The sequence below is a fragment of the Anguilla rostrata genome, chromosome 5, assembly GCF_018555375.3.
Source record: "Anguilla rostrata isolate EN2019 chromosome 5, ASM1855537v3, whole genome shotgun sequence".
NCBI classification, from domain to species: Eukaryota; Metazoa; Chordata; class Actinopteri; order Anguilliformes; family Anguillidae; genus Anguilla; species Anguilla rostrata.
This window is the reverse complement of record NC_057937.1, coordinates 78,914-97,500: the sequence shown is the minus strand read 5'-3', so window position 1 is coordinate 97,500 and position 18,587 is coordinate 78,914. Positions and strand designations below refer to the sequence as shown.

The window sequence follows — 18,587 nt, the reverse complement described above, 5'->3', positions numbered from 1 at the left end:
GGTCGCTCAGCTGGTTTGAGCGCAGGTGGTCACAGAGGGCACGCTGACTGTAGCACACAGAACACACCACTGCAGAGGGGCTGCAGAAGCCTCACCCTGCTCAGACCTACTCAATGTGAATCTTCCTTCTTTTGTTTTTTAGATAAATGTAAATATAAATATATGCATCTTTCTCCAAGGGCTGAAACTGTACTTACTTCCTGTCCATCTTTTATTCAGAAGTGCAGAGCAGTCTGATTGTGACCCTGATTGTGCCTCTCTGAGCTCCTCTGGGGCCGTAGAGTGAGCTCTGCTAGGCGCTAACCGTGGTTCTTCAGGAAGTCTTTCAGTGTCCCTGCACAGGTCCAGGGTGTGATAAGAACTGTGCCACAGATAGGAAGTGCTGCATGTGTCCACAAACCGGCAGGAATATGATATGAAATATGACCATTCAAAAAGAGTTTCCTGAGCTTCTTTCTAGTTCTGTAGTGTGTGTCGGGGTGTTAAGGATAATTTCATATTTTGGGATATGCAGGAAAAAGCCAATACCTGTGTGTGTTTACCTTCAAAGCATGCCAGCAAAATAATTGGTTATAAACCAGAAGCAGAACAATAAATTGAGTCAAAACTTCCTTTGCAAGCTAAACTGCATTAATCTTCCAGTTTGCATTTCTGGACCCATAACGGAATAAAAAATAATAGATAAATACAGAAAAACCAAAGCACTTCTAAACATTCTGGGCCACAAATTTCCCTTGAAGAACTATTACATTTAACCAGCAAGTGGTAAGATAACTTAAAAATGATCAGTTTAAGTTCCAGCAGGGTCACACTGTCCCCAACTATTCCACTACGATATCCTCTAACTTTGTTGGTCTCAATATCACAGTTTCCATGTTATGATCTGAATGTACTTAAAGATATGCAGAATATTAGTATATTCAAATAGAATAGAATGCTGTTGACTGCTGGACAGATAGAGAAGTGCAGTCTGACCTGTGGACAGCCGGTCCTTATGGAAGCTGGCTTTCCTCCAGGTCAGGCAGGTCTGACCGTGGTCTGGCCTGTGGGCTGAAAGGGACCAGAGCTGGATTCTGCCCTTTCTCTGGCTGGAGGGTCGTGATCGCACACTGAAGAAAGATGCTTCGGGAAGCAGAGCAGGATGGACTTGACCGTCCTGTGTCCTGTGATGGCTGATGCATGTATCCATGGGTTTGTGCAGAATAGGAAAGTGTGGAGATCAGTGCGCAAGTAGACTTTTTATTGTTGAAAATGTGAACTGAACTGTTATCTGGGCATTATTGAGGTAGAAAGAAATTCAGTTTGTTCTGGGGAAGCAATAACATGTAGCCTCTTTTATATTATTACCATGTGTAGCTCAATTATAGGGTTAGGGTTTTCCTTTTAGGGAAATCACGGTGCAATCCAGGGTGACTTTGTGTTTCTTTTTATTGATTAAATATGCTTAACAGTGAACTAATGTTTGAACACAGTGACTTTAAATGGATAGTATGCACTTTAATGCACTTAAAAGCCAAATATAATCTGATTCAGAGCCATTTGGCATTTGCTTTACCCCTTAATAACGGGTAGGCTTCTGTGATTTTCTGGAAGGTGTCTTATGGGAAGTGTAGCCTGATGGTGCGAGGGAGTGCATTTGTGAGCAGAGTGAAAGCGACGTGGCCGGTGTAATGGACAAAGCTTGGCTAAGGTGGGCCCCAGTCACTGCCTGTCCCCTTTTATAGTGTCATATCTAACTGCGTTCTGCACAGTTGTTAACCTGTCAGGAACAGCAGAACCTAATATCCTGTGTAACCCAAGTCTTATGCTGCCATTATAGAGTGACTTTCCTAAAATGTCTTGAAAGGCAACTTCAAGGAATCAAAGCAATTGAATGTCCTCATGTAACACCATTAGATGGCAGCTGAGGGTCAGGGTTATGAATTCATTTTCAAGTGTCATTTCTTCTCTGCTTCAGATCCAGCAGATGCACCCTGTTGAATTGCAAAGGTTTCGCCTTACAGCTACATGTATTGTTTTATAACTATGCAGATTTTTTTAAACACAAATTGTAATATATTTTTATTAAATAATAAGACTGAATGGGTAATTAAAGGTTTTTAAAGCATGATTAAATTTTTTATCACAAATAATATGCATTTCTGTAAAGATGTGAATTTTTATTGCATTATTATCTTTCTGTAGGCGTCTGAGAGGGAAATTTGTAATGACATACTGTCATAACCAAACTGTGAACACAAATAAATGCTGTACAGTTGTATTTGAGCATTCTTGCATATGGTTTTATTATGAATATATCATTTAATAAACTCTTATTGAAAAATGTCTGTTTAATTTCTGTTTCAATTCATATTTTTTCAAATTCTTGCTAAAGTGACCTGTTGCAGCTCTCACACCTGTTTAAATTGTCCCCATCTTCTTTGAGTCTTCGCATGTAGCTTTAGCCTATCAGAATCTCTGCCAAATCCTACCCCAAGGGGGCGATATGGGGACATCTAGAGGAAGATGAGCATGGATTATTTCAGTATTCAGGGAAAGCTGTTGGGAGGAGGGCAGATGAATTTCAGTTAGCAGAGCTCCTGGGAGACTGTACTCCACCAACAGGGCACTTCCTGCCTGCATGGGAACAGGGGGCTGCAAAACCAGCCAGACAGTGTCCCTTCAGAAAGGGGATAGTTACCCTATATGACATCACACCAAGCTGAAACACCACGTTTCGTGATCTAACCGAATCTACAGCTTTGTGTGAAAGTTTTCATTTTTGCAAAAGATTGAATGGACTGTAACACAAATAACATTAAAAATCAAACGTTTAACCATGTGTTAGCACTCCTGGGCCTTAAATTTCTGCTGGCAGTGCTGGGGCTTAACCTTGTGTTAGCACTGCTGGGGCTTAACCTTGTGCTAGCACTGCTGGGCCTTAACCTTGTGTTAGCACTGCTGGGCCTTAACCTTGTGTTAGCAGTGCTGGGCCTTAACCTTGTGTTAGCAGTGCTGGGGCTTAACCTTGTGTTAGCAGTGTTGGGCCTTAACCTTGTGTTAGCACTGCTGGGCCTTAACCTTGTGTTAGCAGTGCTAAAACACAAATTCAAGCAACTGGCAAAGTGAGTGCTATTCCATATGGCTCAATTATTTTGTTTCATACAGTATATGTGCTTTGCATATAAAAATGCGTCTGTATATGCAGACTTTACACACAAGACGTTTTCCCCTCAACGCTCTATTTTGTGCTGTTTTTTTCAACTGGACAACTGTCACTATTACAATAGTTCTGCTTAACAAAGTCCTGCATTCTTCAAATCTGCCTAGATTTTGCACTGTTTCTATAAATGATGATGAGCATCAGGTCCTGAAAATGAGTAAAATTGAAAACCTCGGGCTCGTCCGGGATTTGAACCCGGGACCTCTCGCACCCTAAGCGAGAATCATACCCCTAGACCAACGAGCCACACGAAAGGTCCTTCTGGAGCCGCAGTCTTCTGCAAAACTTTGCCACGTCTCCAAAAGTTGACAGTTCTGAAGAAAAGTGTAGGGTCGAAATGTCGAGACCACGAACTGTATAGTACGGTGCTGCCATCCAGTGGAAATTTCACGCAGAAACAATCGAGTGGGCAAACCTGTGGTCTCCAAATAGTAGGCAACTGCTTATATCGTGTGTATGTTATGCCGGGGTGTGGTGGTAAAAGTGGATTTATACAACCACCTTGTTTTTATTTATTTTTATTTTACAATTACGACAATTTACAGTCCTAAAAGCTATATAATTATGACTGGTCACAATTCGTAAAACCTATTGGCTTGATAAAGTAAAGGTGATAAAGCCTGTTTGGTATATTTTCGTCAATACGTGAACATAGACTTTCAAGTTCTAGCAACCACAGCTTTCGTTTCGAATCCTCGGTTGCTTCGGAATTATCGGCTAAGAACATTCTCAGAAGAGCTACCAGGATCAAGGGTCACGCTGAAGTCATGTGCAAATGTGCATTTAGATTCATATTAGATTTAATCTATGTCCATATAAGCAGTTAATAACATAACATAGTGTATGAATATTAGGGGGTAAAGGGAAAGCCATTAAAAAAATCACAAGGCCTTATTTTCTTAACCACGGAGCGTGTTGACCAAAGGAGTCGATCCTGAACGTTCTTTGCAACTACGGGGCGTGGTTTGCGCTGAAGTCGTTTGTGAAAAAAATGAAGCGCTGAAGTCTCGCGCCACTACTCGCGTCCAGCCACGCACGTTTATATTCGGACTACAAGTCCAGTCGGAACATGCGGCAAAATAAAGTTCGGAAGTTCCCGATGACGTCGCCCTCCACAACACCAAGGCAGGCTGGCGACGTGGCGAAGAGGCAGGGCGGAAGGATAAAGAATACGCGTTTGCCGGCTGTTCAGCAGAACTGGTGAGATACTGCAGTTTAAAATAGTATTACTTGTCTTTTATTCAATGTAAGTGCGTGTTCTCCTGTGAAAGCCACGTGCTCTATTTTTTGCGTGTCAAACGCCCAGTCTGAATTGTCTGAATTAATTGCACACTGAACGAAACACAATATTGCTGACTAACTATAATAACTGCCTCTCTGTTCTTGCGTCATTATGACAGAAAACAATTTAAGAAACTTTCAGCTTGCAGGCGCAAATAGCTTTATTGAAATGCGTGTAATATAGATGGATAAGTTATGGTACTAATCGTTGATTGACTTGTTATTGTACTGTGAATGTGCGTTCCATCGCACTCCAACTTACAGGTGTGTTTTAACTTTCAGTTGTGACTTTCATGGAATGTTATACATCACGCGTTAGTTTGTGTTTTAAACTACGTATATTCTATTTTTTGAAGGATGTTAAGTGGAATTAGAGTTTTACCAGTATTTGGCCACAAGATGTCACTGTTGGTACATACGGGAACGGGTTACCGGCGTACCTGAAGGCATAAAGATTGTTTGAAGCGCCGTGCACGTTTTGATAGTCCTTTTAGACAGTGAATTTATAGTCCTGACACCTTTTAATACTTAATATGGATAAGCAGTTTATCTAGCGTGATGCAGTTCCTGAAACTTTTAGATTAGCAAGTTTTATAAACTGAGAACATTGACAGGTAAATGTGTTAGACTGGCTCAGCTACTTAGAATAGCCTACTGCAAATATTCAAGTATAATTTTTGTAGATGATGCATAAGCAAAAAAAAAAAGTCTTCTGTGTAATATGTGGGGGTGTTGGTTTGTCTTTATTTATATTCCATTGAAAACAATGACTGCATTTAAAGCTGAGTACAGTGTGAACCATTATTTGGCGATTTGAAAAGAAATATTTATCCTTTATTTGAGCCTTAAATCAAGCCTTAGAGCAGGCATTGCATTGCATGCTACACAGGCCATGAGCTGAACTCGCACTGTTTAGACTGCTCAGTGAGATGCTCTCCGTGCTGCAGTGAGTTCAGCCTGATTTCCTGTCTGTGGTAGTGTGAGCTGCGTCTGTGTGTCCGGCTGTAGAGTGATGTCACACACAGACTCTGTGTGGTAGTGTGAGCTGCGTCTGTGTGTCCGGCTGTAGAGTGATGTCACACACAGACTCTGTGTGGTAGTGTGAGCTGCGTCTGTGTGTCCGGCTGTAGAGTGATGTCACACACAGACTCTGTGTGGTAGTGTGAGCTGCGTCTGTGTGTCCGGCTGTAGAGTGATGTCACACACAGACTCTGTGTGGTAGTGTGAGCTGCGTCTGTGTGTCCGGCTGTAGAGTGATGTCACACACAGACTCTGTGTGGTAGTGTGAGCTGCGTCTGTGTGTCCGGCTGTAGAGTGATGTCAACACAGACTCTGTGTGGTAGTGTGAGCTGCGTCTGTGTGTCCGGCTGTAGAGTGATGTCACACACAGACTCTGTGTGGTAGTGTGAGCTGCGTCTGTGTGTCCGGCTGTAGAGTGATGTCACACACAGACTCTGTGTGGTAGTGTGAGCTGCGTCTGTGTGTCCGGCTGTAGAGTGATGTCACACACAGACTCTGTGTGGTAGTGTGAGCTGCGTCTGTGTGTCCGGCTGTAGAGTGATGTCACACAGTGACTCTGAGGGCAGTGCCACCACAGAGATGCCCCAGCACCTCTCCCTGCCCCTCGAGAGTGACCCCTCTTCTCCTGGGGACACGGAGACGTGTGACCCCCCCGCTCAGCCTGGACCCCTGCTGGACAATGAAGGGAGCGAGGCGGCCAACCCTCCGAGGGAGGCAGAGTCCCATGGGAACCAATCAGAGAATACGGCTGGCATTCAGGTGACTGAGTGTACCGAATCAGTGAGCCTGGAGCCAGATGGACCTGTTGGGAGCGTTGTGGGGCAGGATGGCGTACTACAGGTACAGCATTCTTCTGCTGCTCTAAGCATGCAGCTCTGTGGTGAATTCTCTCTCCTGGCTTTCTGGGTCTTTCTGGGTGGTATTCTGCTGAAAAGCCGAATTGGAATTCTGTAGAATGAATCGCCTAGGATTTATACACTGCTGTCTCTGATATGCACTAAAGCTGATTTGTCTTTGATGGAGGTACTTCAGTGTGTGTGTATACGTATTTGTGTGTGTTTTTGTGTGTGTGTGTGGTGTTTTGCAGGACTCCTCTCAGAGCAGAGACAAAGGCTGGGGAGGTTGGGGTTCCTGGGGAAAGTCTATTCTGACGAGTGCAACTTCCACTGTGGGTGAGTCTCCATCGTTTCAGCACAACTTCCACTGTGGGTCATTATGGGTGTTGGGTGATGGTGGTGTGTGGGTGTTGGGTAATGGCAGTGTTGTGTAATGGCGGTGTGTGGCTTTTGGGTAATGGCAATATGTGGATAATGGCGGTGTATGAGTGTTGGTTGATGGCGGTATGAGGGTGTTGGGTAATGACAGTATAGGGGTGTGAGTAATGGCATAGTGGTATGTAGGTGTTTGGTAATGGCGGTATGTGGGTGTTGGGTAATGGCATGGCAGTGTGTAGGTGTTGACAGTATGTGGGTGCTAGGCGGTGTGTGGGTGTTGGGTAATGGCGGTATGGAGGTGTTGGGTGAGACTGGTATGTAGGTGTTTGATGATAGCGGTGTGTGGGTGTTGCTCCTCAGGCCAGGGGCTCAGTGCTGTGAAGGAGAAGGCGGGGGTCACCCTGCGCGTGCAGAGAACCTCTGTGTGCGAGGAGGTCGAGGAAGACCTGGCAGCCCAGACAGGTAACCCAGAGCGGCCACTGCAGTGTTTACACGCTCTGCCCCCCCAATGCCCACCCCTCCACACTCCGCCCCTACATGCTCCACCTCTCCATGCCTCGGCCCTCCATGCTCCGCCCCTCTATGCCCCATCCCTCCATGCTCCGTTCCTCTATGCCCTGCCCCACTATGCCCCCCCCCTCCATGCCCCTCCTCTTCATGCCCCGCCCCTTCATTTTCCACCCCTCCATCCGCTCCATGGTGGTGTTGTCTGTGGTAGGTGTGTGATGGTGGTGTTGTATCTGTGTCTGTGGCAGGTGTGTGATGGTGGTGTTGTGTCTGTGTCTGTGGCAGGTGTGTGATGGTGGTGTTGTGTCTGTGTCTGTGGCAGGTGTGTGATGGTGGTGTTGTGTCTGTGTCTGTGGCAGGTGTGTGATGGTGGTGTTGTGTCTGTGTCTGTGGCAGGTGTGTGATGGTGGTGTTGTGTCTGTGTCTGTGGCAGGTGTGTGATGGTGGTGTTGTGTCTGTGTCTGTGGCAGGTGTGTGATGGTGGTGTTGTGTCTGTGTCTGTGGCAGGTGTGTGATGGTGGTGTTGTGTCTGTGTCTGTGGCAGGTGTGTGATGGTGGTGTTGTGTCTGTGTCTGTGGCAGGTGTGTGATGGTGGTGTTGTGTCTGTGTCTGTGGCAGGTGTGTGATGGTGGTGTTGTGTCTGTGTCTGTGGCAGGTGTGTGATGGTGGTGTTGTGTCTGTGTCTGTGGCAGGTGTGTGATGGTGGTGTTGTTCTGTTGTCTTGGGGCATGGTGTGTTGGATTGTGGGTGTTGTTGTCTGTGTCTGTGGCAGGTGTGTGATGGTGGTGTTGTGTCTGTGTCTGTGGCAGGTGTGTGATGGTGGTGTTGTGTCTGTGTCTGTGGCAGGTGTGTGATGGTGGTGTTGTGTCTGTGTCTGTGGCAGGTGTGTGATGTGGTATTGTGTCTGTGTCTGTGGCAGGTGTGTGATGGTGGTGTTGTGTCTGTGTCTGTGGCAGGTGTGTGATGGTGGTGTTGTGTCTGTGTCTGTGGCAGGTGTGTGATGGTTGGTGTTGTGTCTGTGTCTGTGGCAGGTGTGTGATGGTGGTGTTGTGTCTGTGTCTGTGGCAGGTGTGTGATGGTGGTATTGTGTCTGTGTCTGTGGCAGGTGTGTGATGTTGGTGTTGTGTCTGTGTCGGTGGCAGGTGTGTGATGGTGGTGTTGTGTCTGTGTCTGTGGCAGGTGTGTGATGGTGGTGTTGTGTCTGTGTCTGTGGCAGGTGTGTGATGTGTGTGTGTTGTGTCTGGTGGAGGTGTGATGGTGGTTGTGTCTGTGTCTGTGGCAGGTGTGTGATGGTGGTGTTGTGTTCTGTGTCTGTGGAGGTTGTGTGGATGTGTGGTGTTGTGTCTGTGTCTGTGGCAGGTATGTGATGGTGGTATTGTGTCTGTGTCTGGTGGCAGTGTTGTGATGTGGGTTGTGGTCTGTGTCTGTGGCAGGTGTGTGATGTTGGTGTTGTGTCGGTGGCAGGTGTGTGATGGTGGTGTTGTGTCTGTGTCTGTGGCAGGTATGTGATGGTGGTGTTGTGTCTGTGTCTGTGGCAGGTGTGTGATGTTGGTGTTGTGTCTGTGCAGATTCTGATCCGGGGGATCCTGGCGCGTCTGTGGGCTCCTCCGCCATGGCAACCAGAGGAGTTCTCTCCACCATCACCAGCGCTGTCCAAAACACAGTGGGTCACTCTTACCCTCCCCCACATTACTGTCACCCCACCTCACCCTGTCACCCCCCCTCATCCTGCCTCCCCACCTCACCCTGTTACCCCCTCTCACCCTGTCACCCCTCCTCATCCTGCCTCACCCCCTCTCACCCTGTTACCCCCTCTCACCCTGTCACCACTCCTCATCCTGCCTCCCCCCCTCATCCTGTTACCCCCTCTCACCCTGTCACCACTCCTCACCCTGTTACCCCCTCACTAAGAGAGGCGGTTGCAGTGATGGAGTGGACCCAGAGATGCAGTTAGGTGTTCAGAGGGAGCGCGTGTTCTTCATGAACACACATGGGCTGAGCTTCTGTTTGGGCTTCACACAGGGAAAGTCTGTTATAACGGGAGGCCTGGATGCGCTGGAGTTCATCGGGAAGAAGACCATGACGGTGCTGGCAGAGAGTGACCCTGGGTTCAAGAGGACCAAGACGCTAATGCAGAGGACTGTGTCCCTGTCGCAGGTGTGAGGTCTGCTGTGTGTGTGTGGCTGTGTGTGTGTGTGTGTGTGTGTGTGTGTGGCAGTGTGTGAGGTCTGTTGTGTGTGTGGCTGTGTGTGTGTGGCAGTGTGTGAGGTCTGCTGTGTGTGGCAGTGTGTGTGTGAGTGTGTGGCAGTGTGTGCTCCACACCTGTGACCGGTTGGTCTTCGGGTTGAATCTGGGGTGGGAAGCTGGTGTGCACTTGAGCACGGTACCTGACCCTGGATTGTTCAGGTAAGATATAACCTGCGTTAATGCGTTAATGTCTCCTGAGCAAATGCATGAGATGTGCCCTACATGGCTCTTTGAAGTGCTCATACGTGGAAGAGATAGGAGATGTGTGTGAGATTCATGTCTCTGCAGCACAATCAACCCGTAAGATCAACCCTGTTAATGTTGTGAACAGGTTGATCTCGCAGAGGTCTTTTATTTTGAAATGATGGGGTACTGATCTGCTCCTGTTGAGCTTGGGCCTCGGCCCTGATGGCTCCAACCCAAACACCCCCCACACCCCCCCCCCCCCACGAACCCTAAGCCTAACCTCACCCCTTGCCGCCCCCCCCCCCCGGTTGTCCCCCCAGATGCTGAAGGAGGCGAAGGAGAAGGAGAGGGTGAGGCTGAGCTCCCAGCCAATCAGTGAGCCCACGGCGCATTATGGCATTCTCTTTGACGACTTCCAGGGTCTGTCCCACCTGGAGGCGCTGGAGATCCTGTCCAATGAGAGCGAGGCTCAGGTCCGTGTGCCAGCCCACACTGCAGTCATGCTCCTCACCCATGGGGGCAGCACACACCACTGTTACCTCTGCACACAGGCAGGACCCTAAACCTGACCTACTCAAGCCAGTCAAAGGTGCCTAAAACTCAACCCGAATTTTTGGCTTTTTGGTGACCGTCTTCACCAATCAAATTGTCGGTTGTTGACTAGATAGCACACTGGACAAGCGTTCAGCATTTCATGTATGACGTATCTTTAGTCTCTTACCTTGGCAACAGAACTGCAAAAGGGAAGACCATCCCACTGTAAAGGGGTGAATTGTGATTCTATGCGCCATTATGAAATGTCTGAAATTTCTTAATATTGTGGAATTTCCTGGTAAATTATTTAAATATATGCAATATCATTCCTTTCAGAGTTTTTGCGGTTTTTCCAGTCCCAGAATTCCCCTCTCTCGACAGGTGCAAGCAGCCCTGGTGTCGCTCGAGGACGAGACCTTGGAGGTTCTGAAGAAAGACCTGATTGCCATCAAGGATGTCTTCTTAGAGGGAGCCAGTGAGAAGGAGCAGGAGGCGGAGTCAGAGGAAAATGGTGAACCCTATTCGCTAACTGAATTTCCTACACACCTTCGTAAGTTTCCAAAATTAGGTTGTTCCCCAAAACTGCAACAGCAATCAAAATTACAATCGTGGTAAGGACAGCGTTCCAGAAATCATGGCATGGGCACCAGATGGCGTGCAGTCTGTGATCTATGTAATTTGTTGTGAAAATATTACTTGATTCTGTAGGCAGTTCTTGTAGCATGTTAGATGATCAAATTATATAACTGTAATAACGTGCGTGTGCTAACCCCTCAGCTGCCAGTGGGGAGGAGTTTGTCAGTGTTTTGACAGAGCTTCTGTTTGAGCTGCATGTTGCTGCTACTCCAGACAAACTCAACAAGGTAATGTCCTGTGTTCAGTATCGGGTAATGTGCTGTGTTCAGTAATATCCTGTGTTCAGTAATGTGCTGAGTTCAGTAATGTGCTGCGTTCAGTAGTGTGCTGCGTTCAGTAATGTCCTGTGTTCAGTAATGTGCTGTGTTCAGTAATGTGCTGTGTTCAGTAATGTGCTGCATTCAGTAATGTGCTGCGTTCAGTAGTGTGCTGCATTCAGTAATGTCCTGTGTTCAGTAATGTGCTGTGTTCAGTAATGTCCTGTGTTCAGTTATGTGCTGTGTTCAGTTATGTCCTGGTTCAGGGTTAGCAGGAAGCAGCACAGTTCCAGTGTGTGAACAGGCGTAGTGCCGCTGGGCAACCCCTCTCAGACTCTGCTCGCATCTCTAGGCTCGGATGAGGGCACATGATTGGCTGAGGGAGGTGTCGCACCCCAGTGCGGGACAGGCTGCGGAATCAGAGCCGAAGGACGGGATGAAGGAGGAGCCAGAGGCGGGGCTGAGGGAGGAGCCAGAGGCGGAGCATGCCAGTGAGCCCGCCCCTTCTGCAGGCCAGAGAGAGGAGGAGAACCAAATGGAAAATGGCCGCCCCGAGAGAGTGGAGGTCAGCGACCCTCTGTTTCACTGAAGATCCAGGTTTTCACAATGACATCACCCTGCTGAAGCTTCACTGGTCCCAGGTTGTGCTAAAACTGTATTGGCTTCATAGGAAATGAGCTTCTGTAATTGGTCTCCTCTTGCTGAGATATAAGCCATGTGTTTATGATGAGGGGGGCAGATCTGGATGGGCCTATTTATGTGCTTTTAATTTTACTTGACTAACATTCATGGGGTTCTGTTTTGCTATTGAATTTGTGTGTTTCAGGGTGTGTACCTGTCCGCAGTAGGCAGTCTGGCGGAGGTCACTGCTCGCAGCATTGAGCAACTGCACAAGGTGGCTGAGCTGATCCTGCATGGACAGGACCTGGAGAAGGCAGCACTGGACCAGGCACACATTCTCACCAGGTGAGCACCACTTAAGAACAGGGTCCCAGGTGTACCTGTGAGTGGTTCAGTGTTCAAACTGACTGTAATGATATTTGGTGTAATGCTCTTGCTTGTGTTCAGACTGACTGTAATGATATTTGGTGTAATGCTCTTCCTCGTGTTCTCACTGACTGTTATGATATTTGGTGTAATGCTCTTGCTTGTGTTCCCCTGTGTGCTCTTGTAAGGCTGACCACGGCCATGTGCAAGGAGGTTGGCTGTTTGTCCAAGAGTTTCTCCGACACCCTGCTCATCGTGGGGGTAAGAAGGGTTAGGGTGTCACAGCTCACACTCATAAACGAGTAATATACAACCCATAATCCCCCTCCCTAGTGTCCCCCTCTGACTTTCTTGGTGGAAATCTGGTCTTTCTTAAGAGCATCCAAGGTCCCCTAAGGATGAACTGAGTGTGTACATATGGCTGTATATCAGTAGACAGTAAATGACTCATTAACACCTTAGAGAAACAGAAGGGAAGTCAGACTTATTCTGACAGTTTAGTAGGTAATGTGGGGCCACAGTCCTCTGTGAGAGATCTGTTGGCCGACTAATATGTAAATATGTCAAAATGTTTTCTCAAACGGTGCACACTGGCCAAACATTTTCCACAAGCTATTTGTAAAAGAACACAATGAATAACCAGCGTCTGTATGTGCGTAAACAACGGCGAGGCACTCATAAAGTTTTCATGGCTGTTATTTAGTGTTGTGTCACTGGCGGGAGGTGCAGACTCGCTGTGCAGACACACAGCTCCTGATTTACGTTCCGTGTGGATAATATGTCATGTTTTTATGTTTCTCAGTTATCAGAGGCCCCAGTAAATCTGTGGTGTGCTGCATTTGGCCCAAGGCTGTCAGCTGTGTAGCCCGTGGTTACAAAGCCATCTGAAGTGTGTGTTTTATGAGGCTATAAATGCCTATACAGGTGTTACTCTGGAGATGCAGGACATTAAGATATTTGCGTTAGGGGTGGCCCCTCGCTCACTTGATCTGTTCTTCGTGCAGCCTAACTCTTTCCTCCATGTGTGTTTTAAAAGGCTTTTTCACTTTTGCCATATATATTAATTAAATTCTAATTCATAGTTACCGTAAAGTTGTAACACAATTGCACATAGTACCTATGCTATGACTGCAGATGTGAACTGCTGATGGATTTTTAGGAAGCTGCTTTAGATTCCCTGTAAGATTTCTGTTCTTCCATTTCTGTGCCTGTAGACCCAAAAGAAGGCCGAGGAGCTCAACCCCATGGTGGACAGCATTTTACTGGAGGTGGGTCCTCTGTCTTGATGCTGGAGGTGGGTGGAGGTGGGTCCTCTGTCTTGATGCTGGAGGTGGGTCCTCTGTCTTGATGCTGGAGGTGGGTGGAGGTGGGTCCTCTGTCTTGATGCTGGAGATGGGTGGAGGTGGGTCCTCTATCTTGATGCTGGAGGTAGGTCTGGCTTAATGCTGGAGGTGGGTGGAGGTGAGTGGAGATGGGTGGAGGTGGGTCTGGAGTGATGCTGGAGGTGGGTGGAGGTGGGTCCTCTGTCTTGATGCTGGAGGTGGGTGGAGGTGGGTCTGGCTTGATGCTGGAGGTGAGTGGAGGTGGGTCCTCTGTCTTGATGCTGGAAGTGGGTCTGGCTTGATGGTGGAGGTGGGTCCTGTCTTGATGCTGGAGGTGGGTCTGGCTTGATGCTGGAGGTGGGTGGAGGTGAATGGAGATGGGTAGAGGTGGGTCTGGCTTGATGCTGGAGGTGGGTGGAGGTGGGTCCTCTGTCTTGATGCTGGAGGTGGGTGGAGGTGGGTGGAGGCCGCTCCATAGTGAGGCTTAGTGTCCTCGTCTGTGTGGGAAACACTTAAGATCCAACACACCTTTTCTTCTGTGTGGGAAACACTTAAGATCCAACACACCTTATTTTTTTACTACATTTAGCCGCGTTTCCACCAAAATTACCCGGAACTTTCAGTCCCAGGAACTACTTTATCAGGAACTAAAAGGTTCTTTCAGCCAATGGTTGTCTGCGTTTCCACTGGGGTCTAAAGTCCCGCGAAGATTAGGCAAATTAGCCCACTGACGTATGAAAAAGCGACGTTGTCGTCGGTCCATCTGTCATATGATTTCTTCTGTAACCCCATACTACCACCGAAGTAGCCTACATTATTTTCTAATAACCGGGACAGCCCGGAGGGGTTTATTCCACTTATATACAACGGGTTACCAACAATGACTATATATGGTTACTTTTGTATTTATTGATTTTTATCGATTTAATCACATGGAATTTAAATATTCTTCTGCAGCCGTTTGGGCATATTTTACCATTGTCAAGCAAAACTGTCGTTGGTAGTTGAACTTGGACCGTTATGCAACAAATAGGATATAACAGACCAATAGTCAGATTGTAACTGTTTTATATATCCTCTCAAACACATTCATTAGTTGATGCTTTTTACTCCGACGCATGTTCACATTTCATATCGGCCCTCCTTAACACTGCTTGATACTCATCCACTTATAGCAACGCAGACAGAATGCAAACCACGCGGAAATTAAAGTGTGTACAGCCCTTCCCCGAGATGAGCCGGCAACCCTCCATGCAACCAGCCCATAAATTAGTCCATAGTCTTCCTGGTCTTTTTGTGGAATTGAAGAATGGCAGAGTAAAATTACGGCAGTCTGAAAAAGCTGAAGGTAGGATTACTAGAATTAACCTGTTATTTTACCATGACAAAAAGTGCGGAAGGTGATTTCCAGTTTGCTTTTACTGTATCACCAATGTGAATTACGCAGAACTACCGCATACCTCACATAACTGTATCAAACGTTTTGAGTCAATTACAACGGGCTAACAAAGAAAATCCGGAAGAAAATATTCAGCAACCAAATTAATCCGTTTGAATGTTTTGGTACGTAATATGCTGTCCCAGCACGAATGCATAGCATTTTATAAAACGAATACTAAAGCAAGAAAAGAACAGAAGAGCACGTTATAATTCCAAGACGTTGGCAGGCTATAACCAAAAGTAGGCTACTGCGCCACATAACATACAAGTTTGATTTGAAGTTATTATGAAAATAAATCGGTTTGCGCCTGCATATTTTTAAACATGGCACCTGAAAATAGACACAAAAAAATGCTGCGAGTACTCGACCAATCAGAAATGTTCAGCGCTGCAAGCTCCACCCAAAAGGTTCCTGTACTTTCGGAAAGTACTACCCCCCGAGCAGGAACCTTTTGGGGGGTAAAACAAAGCCCCCGGAACAAAATTTAGACCCTAGTTCCTCAAAAGGTTCCTGGTTCCGGGGTATAGTTCCTGCGGTGGAAACGCGGCTTAAGTGTGCTTTTGACACATTTTGTGGACGTCAGCACAACTGCAGCTTATGTGTTACAAATATACAATTTGTGTTACAAAGAGTGATGTTTTAACACAGACTGTTTAAGTAACACAAAGTGTTATGTCCTTAACTAGATGGAGGTGTGTTCACATTATGTTTTGAGAGTCATGTCATTCACCCATCCATCCATTATCTGCCCACCATACAGACCTCCATTATCCGCCCACCATCCAGACCTCCATTATCCGCACACCATCCAGACCTCCATTACCCATCCATGGTGACCTGTCTTAACTGGCCTGTTCTGTGTGTTGCACTGCAGGGCGCTAACAGCACCAGCTACATCCAGAACGCCTTTCAGCTCCTACTGCCAGTGCTTCAGTTCTCCCATATCCAGACCAGCCGGGCCAGAACCGGCCCGGAGTCCGGCCGAGACCAGCAGGACTCAGACCAGCGTTCAGCCTGACTGCAGGTCCTCTTGCCTGCCTGCTTGCCACCCACCACAGCAGTAGTGTCATTGCCGGAGCCTGTGCACGTATGTATTTATGTATGTATGTATGTATGTACAGTAGTAATATATGTGTGGTCTTTGGAAGGGAAGGATAGTGGATTAATAGCAGTGATGCTGTGTATCTGCAGTGTCGTTTGCATCTGCATTGATGGCCTCTTGCCTGGGTTTGCCCTTATTGTATGTTTTACCTTCTCTGTGGTTTTAAAGCTGCTCAACTGAGGTGAGCAGAGAGTACAGTAACTGCTCTCGCTGCGTATGACTCACTGATCTTAACCAGACGCTCGCTGCCCATGACTCACTGATCTTATTAAACTTAGCTGTATTCACTCATTAATCCTCTAGTAATTGTTCATTTATTGACAAACAGAAAAAGTGACAGAAATGTGTAGCAGTAGAAGTGATGTACAAAGACAGAGGACAGACGTATGTATGAATGCAGCTTTTAGACTGAAGCATCAGGGTTTGTGCAGTGCACCTCAGATCAACATTCTGAAACAGTCCTTTAATTTGAACAAATAAATAAGGGTTTCCTTTTCATGATAGCAACGCAAAACTTGCAAAGATCTGCTCTGACAAATTTATTTTGTAAAACGTGAGTTTATTTCTTCTGTGGGTAGCTGAAGGGCTGTGTGGGCTGTACCGTTTACCACAGGAAAGAGCAGCTGTACCGTTTACCACAGGAAAGAGCAGCTGTACCGTTTACCACAGGAAAGAGCAGCTGTACCGTTTACCACAGGAAAGAGCAGCTGTACCGTTTACCACAGGAAAGAGCAGCTGTACCGTTTACCACAGGAAAGAGCAGCTTTACCGTTTACCACAGGAAAGAGCAGCTGTACCGTTTACCACAGGAAAGAGCAGCTGTACCGTTTACCACAGGAAAGAGCAGCTGTACCGTTTACCACAGGAAAGAGCAGCTGTACCGTTTACCACAGGAAAGAGCAGCTGTACCGTTTACCACAGGAAAGAGCAGCTGTACCGTTTACCACAGGAAAGAGCAGCTGTACCGTTTACCACAGGAAAGAGCAGCTTTACCTCTTAACACAGGAAAGAGCAGCTTTACCTCTTACCACAGGAAAGAGCAGCTTTACCTCTTACCACAGGAAAGAGCAGCTGTACCGTTTACCACAGGAAAGAGCAGCTTTACCTCTTACCACAGGAAAGAGCAGCTTTACCGTTTACCACAGGAAAGAGCAGCTGTACCGTTTACCACAGGAAAGAGCAGCTGTACCATTTACCACAGGAAAGAGCAGCTTTACCTCTTACCACAGGAAAGAGCAGCACATACACATATGTACACTGGAAGGTTATTGGATGCAATAGCTCACTGCCAGCTTTATTATTTGGCGTAATTTGGTTACCAGGAGAACATCCTACGATGGCATCGGCTCTTACTGCACTGCAGCGCTGTATTACTGTTACGGGTTTACAGAACAGAATAAAACAGAGAAGGAATATTCATTCATCTTACCAGCAGCAGTCAAAACAATACAAAGCATGTAATTGAATCCAACTTTCTGGAGCCTCGAAACCTTGTGTCGAGTAATTAACGGTAAATTGAGCTGACCAGCGCCGCACAAACCCAGCAAACTCATGGGAGAGCTGCAAGGCTTTGGGTGCCAGTCTCATAGCAGCCCAGATCCTTAACCTTGTTGTCAGGTAAATTAAGTATAGCAGAGTCAGGTAAATTAAGTATAGCAGAGTCAGGTAAATTAAGTATAGTAGAGGAGGGTTATGACTATTTTACAAACCTAAATCTGCAGGCCAACAGTTTTGAGGCTGAGGGTGACAGTTGTGAAGTATAACTATATTAAAATGAGGGATCAAATGCATTTTCTTTTCATATGAAAAGTCAAACCAACACTAAATTCTTATTTCCCACTGCTACATGGTAACAGTGCTCAAGTGGCAGGTCTGGGAAGTCAATCCACAGTTAATGACAATTAACAAAAGCTAATTTCATTAATTAAAAAGAGCAGAAGCACCCTTCATACGCTGTATTGATAACATTTATTAACTTTTACATTTCTGTTCTTTGTAAATTGTGGGGGAATGTATATGGCTTTTAGCCATTAATAACAGAAAGGCCTTGAACACATACTTTGAATTTGGATGACATTTCCAACCTTGACCTGAAGTTTTTGTCAAGAATTATACAGAATCTTTTAAAATGTCATTTTTGTTGACATGATAAAAGAAAACCATGAAATAAAATGTACATTTTTGTTTAATGGGAAGTGTTTCACATTCAGATCTGAATGCATTTAATGTGTTTTGTATCTAGTGTGAGATCTTTCTTTGTTGAGCTGAAAAAGCAGAGGATGGCAATAGTGTTTACTGTTGAAAATATTAATAATTATACTAATAGTTTGATGATGGCAAAGTTTTGCTGTTCCTCTGGAATTTTTTGTGACGAAAGGCACTTGGACCTGTCTCTCAAAATCATAGCTTGTCTCCTCCCACATGCAAATATGCAGAATGAAGTGTGTAAACCTGGTCCATGGTTCTCTCTGTGTAAACCTGGTCCATGGTTCTCACTGTGTAAACCTGGTCCATGGTTCTCTCTGTGTGAACCTGGCCCATGGTTCTCTCTGTGTGAACCTGGTCCATGGTTCTCTCTGTGTAAACCTGGTCCATGGTTCTCTCTGTGTAAACCTGGTCCATGGTTCTCTCTGTGTAAACCTGGTCCATGG

The 18,587-nt window shown here is 46.4% G+C and overlaps 1 protein-coding gene and 1 non-coding gene across 2 annotated transcripts; one reads left to right on the top strand and one right to left on the bottom strand.

The window, feature by feature from the left end:
- Positions 1–3,376: 3,376 nt before the first annotated feature.
- Positions 3,377–3,448, bottom strand: trnap-agg (transfer RNA proline (anticodon AGG)). Its single transcript has one exon. It is a non-coding gene; the product is annotated as a tRNA-Pro (tRNA).
- An 803-nt stretch (positions 3,449–4,251) lies between these two features.
- Positions 4,252–16,231, top strand: fam114a1 (family with sequence similarity 114 member A1). Its single transcript, XM_064334447.1, has 14 exons — positions 4,252–4,402; positions 6,040–6,343; positions 6,591–6,675; positions 7,078–7,179; positions 8,793–8,887; positions 9,247–9,381; positions 9,978–10,130; positions 10,573–10,702; positions 10,969–11,054; positions 11,437–11,649; positions 11,911–12,050; positions 12,260–12,332; positions 13,286–13,339; positions 15,709–16,231. Exons 2-14 carry the CDS (start codon positions 6,044–6,046, stop codon positions 15,850–15,852), a joined length of 1,710 nt encoding a protein of 569 aa, XP_064190517.1. The 5' UTR covers positions 4,252–4,402; positions 6,040–6,043; the 3' UTR covers positions 15,853–16,231.
- The last annotated feature ends 2,356 nt before the right edge of the window (positions 16,232–18,587 follow it).